This window comes from Nannobrachium achirus (assembly GCF_963921795.1).
Source record: "Nannobrachium achirus genome assembly, chromosome: 24".
Taxonomy (NCBI): Eukaryota; Metazoa; Chordata; class Actinopteri; order Myctophiformes; family Myctophidae; genus Nannobrachium; species Nannobrachium achirus.
The window spans coordinates 18,307,308-18,314,470 of record NC_137831.1 but is presented as its reverse complement, the minus strand read 5'-3'; the positions used below and the strand labels follow the sequence as shown (position 1 = coordinate 18,314,470).

The 7,163-nt window shown below is 45.7% G+C and overlaps 1 protein-coding gene across 1 annotated transcript; it reads left to right on the top strand.

Annotated features, from left to right (window-relative positions):
• Positions 1-5,022: 5,022 nt before the first annotated feature.
• Positions 5,023-6,138, top strand: LOC308280426 (transcription factor Sox-1a-like; the record flags this gene model as incomplete). Its single annotated transcript, XM_080720691.1, has 1 exon — positions 5,023-6,138. The coding sequence occupies one exon, from the start codon at positions 5,023-5,025 to the stop codon at positions 6,136-6,138; it is 1,116 nt and encodes a 371-aa protein (XP_080576817.1).
• Positions 6,139-7,163: the final 1,025 nt, after the last annotated feature.

Genomic DNA, 7,163 nt, shown 5'->3' with positions numbered 1-7,163 from the left:
TGCCTGCCTGCGTGCGCGCGCGTGTGTATGTGTGTGTGCAGTGCACTGTCAAGGCATTGAGTCCCAGTGGAGCTGACAGTTTGCTGTGACAGAGAGCTTTAAACAAACCCACTAGCTCAACCTCCACTGCAGAAAAATGCCTTTGATTTTATTAGGCCTCTGCCTGCTCTGTGAGCAGGCACCTGCGCACATAGACATCAAAGGGGGCTTGAGCCCCTGCCCTTTTATCCGTCTGTAAAAAGTGCCCTCTCCAGACCATGAATGCAGTTTTTTACTACGGGGAAAGAAATGCAAATGTCTTTCCATGCCATATACCTGAAGCCAGCATTCAAGAGAAGTGCCTTGTCCAAACTCTCCTGCACTTGAATGCAGCATCTTATGTTGAAAGAATTGCTCTTTCTGTGTAGAAATCCATGCCATACGCCGTCATCTCCAGTATTGACTTGATTACTGTATGCTTAGTTCATTGTGGTATCAAGCACCGAAAATATAGCCTTGCAACAGCCAGACTCTCCCGAGGAGAGAGTCTGGGATCCGGCCATAGACAAATCATTACGATGACGTAGTTAGGCCTACTCACTTTGACAGACAGATTCCTTTACACAGACAGTAGCTATCAGCGCTTTTTTTTTCTTTTCTTTTTTCTTTTCATTTTATTTACAGCTCATTGGTCAACAGATAAATATGCAATGAGCATTTGTGCATGTGAGCAAGACAATCAAATTAGAAATAAACTAGTAAGAAAGTCCAAAGCACAGGTTGTCAAGTCCATATGACTGAATAAGGGGTCCCAAGATACTGGAAAAGGTGAAGGGAGAAGCATAGTGCTTATCGAGCCCTACCCCTGGCTCAGTTTGCAAGATAAAATAAATACCTGTAGTAGTGATAATAATGATTAATAATAAACAAAATAGATTAACATTAGCACATTTTCATACATCTTACAACATCCCTCCGCCCCTGTGACTATCCCATGTGAGATGGCATCAAAACATTGTCGGCAGAACAGCAAATACGTCTCTTCCAGATAGAAATTCCAAAAGTGCAAACCCTGTTGTTCTTTTTTAAGTTCTGAGATGCCGTTGATGAACTTGATTTCAGATAACTTCGCTTAATGCAGCTTTTATTTGCGATTTGTGAACTCGCTTAGGACATGGTGGCTGCCATGTTTGTTTTCAAAATGTGAGAGGTGCAAATGCAGCCATCGCTCCAAATGCAGCAATTTGATTGGAGATTAGAAAATAATTTCTCGTAATGACCCCAGACCGAGAAAGGAAGTACATTTGTGATGACGTATAGCTCGGGGATATGGCCGTGCCAGGCTACCGAAAATAGCCGTCCTCCAAGCTCACAACGCGACGCAGCGCGACACGTTTTGAGTTTGGACATCTGCTATTTGCGATATTTTCACCAAAAAGGCCCTTTTAGAAATTTCAGCCCCTGCCTCTATAACATTTTCTGCACGTCCCTGTGTGTGTGTGTGTGTGTGTGTGTGTGTGTGTGTGTGTGTGTGTGTGTGTGTGTGTGTGTGTGTGTGTGTGTGTGTGTGTGTGTGTGTGTGTGTGTGTGTGTGCGTGCGTGCGTGTGTGTGTGTGTGTTGTGGACAAGCAGTGGGGTGAAGATATGTCCTACCTCTCATTGTTTATACACCAAAACTCTTTGATCCCCAACCTCACCGTGTGTGTGCGTGCGTGCGTGCGTGCGTGCGTCTGTGTGTGCGTCTGTGTGGGGGTATTAGTGGGAAATCAGGGATGATACAGGTTTTGATCGCGAGGCGTTGTGTGCTTGTAGATCTGCTATTTTCACTACCTTTGTGCGACACTTCTGTATTAGTAGGGCTTTAATTTACGGGGGAAAAACATAGTGTACACTTTTGAAACTTGGAGATACGAGGTTTCTGCACGACATTGATGATATTGGTTTAATTGCTATAATAACCTACTCAGGTAGATGCCAGCCTTCAGCTTAAATGAGCCATTATTGAAGAACAGTAATTCCATCCACTATAATTCCGCTAGTTTGACATTTTACCACTCAAAAGGGTCTGATAATTGAGTGCTCTGTAAATAGGCTAGATTTAACCACATGGACTCTATAGGTGTCTGTCTTGGTGAAGTATTCCTCGCTCTCCTAGATTGTTGCTTAACCCATTCAAAAATAGCAGATCTACAAGCTTGCACCGTGGCACTCGGTGCCGTGCAGTGAGCTTGTATATATCTGCTAAAGTATAAAATAATTCCAAGGTCTTAATGGGCTAAACTCATTCAAAAAGGCCACTGTCAATGACATCTGTCAGGTGCTGGTTGCCTCTCAGTGAACTGGGTATACACAAAATATTTTAATTTTGCTAAGAGATAGGTTACATAGTTTAATTCATATAAATGTATTCATCATTTTCTTCTTTGACTTTAATTCAAAATGTAACTTTTCCCAAATATGGAGATGACTGAGATCATACAGTAGATGTATGACATCATAGACCACATGAGACTGACACAATATGTCCATATTTGGGCATTCCAAGATATGGGCTTATAATCTGGATGACATCAGGGATCTCCATAAATGAGCATATAAAGGGACAAGGACGGAATGGTTATAGTACTGCTCGAATAGGAACAAGGGCTGACAGATACGAGATATTTGCATGTGACTCGTGTCATGGCAAACACACTTGCAATTTCCAATTGCATCTTTCTAGTTCATTGCAATATAGCGTCACTGACACGACACCCCCCCCCCCCTTCAGCCCCCCTCTCTCGCTCTCTCGTTGCCTTGCTCGCTTGCTCTCTGCAGGGGTGTCTCACCAAATTCTGGGCCCTGGGTACAAGGATTCACTTCAATTATTTTGTGCTTTAACTATTGAAAAACGGTGCCGCGCTGTGAGCTTGTATATCTGCTATTTTGAAAAATTGTGAACATTTGCCTTTGAATATTTCAAATCCTTTTTAAGGTTTTTTGAAAACCCTTTCTGTGTCAGTGGTGCTCAAACGTTTTCATGTGAAGGACCCCTAGAATTATATGTATTTGGCCATGACCCCCCATCTTAAAATATTTAATTCCAGGGACCAACCAGAAGCAAAATTTGAGTTCCAAATATACATAAAAAATAAATATTCAAATATTGGTATACACATTTTCACGACTTTTCAAAATAGTAGATCTACAAGCTCGCAGCACAGCACTCTGTGCCGCGCTTGTATATCTGCTATTTTTCAATAGCTCAAGTATATAAAATAATTAAGGTCCATCCACCTTGGGCCCTACTCAGTCCCACTCCCCCCCCCTTGTGACGCCCCTGGCCTTGCTCGCTCGCTCTCTGGCTTGTGCTTGTGGACAAAAGGGGGGCTTTACATGGCACGTGCTCTTTCCGTCAGTCCCCTCTGTCTCCTAGCAACGGACACAACAGGAAAACACCTGTGGCTCTGAATAGGAAGATGACTGAAAAGAACTCGTTACTCGCCAAATATGGGTCAAACTGAAAGGCTGTCGGGTTGGTGGAGTTCGAGACCCAAAAGGAAGCGAGCGTGAAACGGAACAGATTGTATTATTTGGGTGGTTCGTGTTCTGTACAAACAAGCCCAATTCTAGACTGCGTTTCTATTTGTTTTGGCTGTGGTCTGCTTGCCCATTGTCGGTTGGTAATAAGTGTGTGCGTGTGTTATTATTGATAATAACGGCTAGATACAGTAATTTAAGTGTAAGTCACCCACCTGATTTGAGGTGCAACTATAGGCTATATATAATTAGTGTATTTAATTTGAGTCACTTTCCAAAATAATTATTAGAAATAAATGAAAAAAAAAAAAAAAATCAAGAACGGGTGTTTTTGATGAATCTATCATGGTAAAAATGGAGTTTGAAGTTACAATGGGTTTGTATATATATAGGAGGGGGCGTGTCTGATAAAATTAATATCAAATATCTAAATACTGAATTTTTTTTTTTAAAGTGAAATTTCATTAAGGCCTTTAATACTCTTATTTCTTAAGGAATGAAGAATATGCTACTCTTCACATGTGATCATACAGCATAATATGGTTCCTATATAGGATTTTAAATATAGAATATTATCATTCACATAATTTAGCTTTTTGAACTTGCAACTTGTTCGCTTTCTCTTTCAACATGACTCAAAACATAGCGATAAGTAGGACTAAATGAAATTTGTGATAATTAGCAATTGCATTGCCATTAGTTTTATGTTTGTTTTATGCACAGACACACACACACACACACGCACGCACGCACGCACGCACGCACGCACACACACACACACATGCACGCACACGCACGCACACACACACACACACACACACACACACACACGCACACACACACACACACACACACACGAACCCCGCGACACCCGCCGATCCGATGATGATGATGAGAGAAAGAGGGGAGTATTTTAGGTCTCCGCTCCGTTCCCGACGTCACCAAACCAAAGAGCCCCCGCATGCAAATCACGTCTCGGCTCCAGCTCTTCCATTGGCCCGTTGGGGAGCTCATTTAGCGGCTGTCAAAGCGCGTGGCCCGGGCATGCTCCGTTAACTTTACCTTCACGCAGTGATCATCACAGGCCTCCACTACACTACACTCACTGCTGCTGCTCGGTGTACAGCTCAACGACACGCCGTCCGTGGATGAGAGTTTCTAAACAAAACAAAAAAGGGAATCTCGTAAGGGAACGGATCTGAACTAATAATTTGTCAAATCGGGGAAAGTGCTATTATCCAAGTTTATCCCTTTTTATGAGGATTGGAGCCTCTCAATTCAATTCAATTTTTTTCTCTTTCTCTCTCTCTCTCTCTCTCTCTCTCTCTCTCTCTCTCTCCCCCCCTCTCTCTCTTTCGCCCCCCCCCCCTCTCTCTTTCTCTCTCTCTCTCTCTCTCTCTCTCTCTCTGTGCCATCCGAGGATCTTTTTCGCCGTGCGCTGCTGCTGTTTCAACCCCGCCGGTCTGAATGTTTGCGCCCGTTTGATTCCAGAGTGTTGTGTGTGTCCCATACCAAGCCGGGTGAATGTATAGCATCATGATGGAGACGGACTTACATTCCCCCGTGGTGCCCCAGACCAACCCCTCCAACCCGGGGGGAGGTGGTGGTGGAGGGCCCGGCGGGGGGAACAACAGCAACAGTAAGGTCGCGCACCAGGAGCGCGTCAAGAGACCCATGAACGCGTTCATGGTTTGGTCCCGGGGCCAGCGGAGGAAGATGGCCCAGGAGAACCCCAAGATGCACAACTCGGAGATCAGCAAGCGGCTGGGCGCCGAGTGGAAGGTGATGTCCGAGGCGGAGAAGAGGCCCTTCATCGACGAGGCCAAGCGGCTCCGGGCCATGCACATGAAGGAGCACCCGGATTACAAGTACCGCCCGCGGAGGAAGACCAAGACGCTGCTGAAGAAGGACAAGTACTCGCTGGCCGGCGGGCTGCTCGGCTCGGCCATGGGCGTCGGGGCGCAGCGGCTGGAGAGCCCGGTGGGCGCGCACCACCACGCCGGAGCGGCCGCCGCGGCCGGCTACGCCAACCACATGAACGGCTGGGCGAACGGCGCGTACTCGGGCCAGGTGGCGGCCGCAGCCGCCGCGGCCCACGCCATGATGCAGGAGGCGCAGCTCGCCTACAGCCAGCAGGGCGCCGTCGGCACGCACCCTCACCACGCGCACCACGCGCACCACCACCCGCACCACCACCACCACCACGCACAGACCCCGCAGCATCACATGCACCGCTACGACATGAGCGCGCTGCAGTACAGCCCCATCTCGAACTCGCAGAGCTACATGAGCGCCTCGCCGCCGGTGTACGGCGGCATCACCGGCTACCAGCACCACCAGAGCTCCGCCGGGGTGTCTCCGGTGTCCGGGGTGATCGGAGGGACCCTGGGCTCTCTGGTGAAATCCGAGCCCAGCGTCAGCCCCCCGGTGTCCGTGTCCGCCTCGACGCGGGGTCCGCCGCCCCCGTGTCCCAGCGGGGACCTGCGGGACATGATCAGCATGTATTTACCGAGCAGCGGAGAGGCGGCGCCGGGGGACTCGAGCGTTCAGAGCAGACTGCATGCGCTGCACTCCCAGCACTATCAGAGCACCGCCCCCACGGGCCCGGTGAACGGAACGGTTCCTTTGACTCATATCTGAATAAAGAGAAGCAAAATAAGAAAAAGAATTAAACGTGCAATTTACGCACAAAGAAACCATAACCAAATATTTAATTTTTACATTGTTTTTTTCCGCTACCTGTGTTTGTTGTGCAGGGGGCTGGTAATTTGTATAAATCAAAAGGCGAATGTCGTCTTGAAAAATGCAATCACTTTGAAAATAAGAACATAAAAAAATAAGGTTATTTTTCTCCTTCTCGGGTTTTTTCCCCTCTTGTCATTTGCTTTTTTTTTTTTTTTTTACTCTTTCGGTAAAGGATTTGTTTTTGCCTGTCCCGTTGGGGAAGCGAAGGAAAGCGCATCCAATTAGCTTTGCTCGACTGGAGCAGAGCATGCCAAGTTTTGACACGATTTAAATTATATCCCGTGATGAAGAGAGACTGGTGCATTTTTGATTTTTCTCTTTCGATTTTCTGTGGAATTAAAGACCCTGACTATTATTATAATTTTATTTTTTTTGGAAAGTGATGATGGGTTTGTTCGTGAAGGGAAGCTATTTAGGCTTATTTAAACGAGGGAACAATGTTGGCCGCTGTTCCCATTTCTTTCTCCTGTCTGTAAAACTGTACTCGATTTGTTTCTGTTGTTGTAAAGATCATGTAAATTGTGAATAAATAGGCCTACTGAAACAAACTGCTGTAGGCATAATTGTAAATAAAATAATCTACAAAAAGACATAGCCTGCAACAAAAAAACAAAACAAAAAACAACTTCAGTCTGGGGTTAAATGTGTTTGGCAGAGGCGATCGTCCGAAACAGGCCTGTGTGTATGTGTACGTATGCAGCCCATTTATGGGTTGGAAAACTGAAATATCGTTGTTAAAAATAGTGTTAAAATTACGATAATATTATATATTTATTTTTATAGAAGTTTTACCCCAGTCTGTCACTCTGTTCCGTTTGGAAAATGGACAACTGCTTATCAATAAATAGGCTGTTCAAATGGGTTATAGGTGATTTACTTATTAAGTGGTTCTCAAACTTTTTCATGTCAAGGACCCCCAA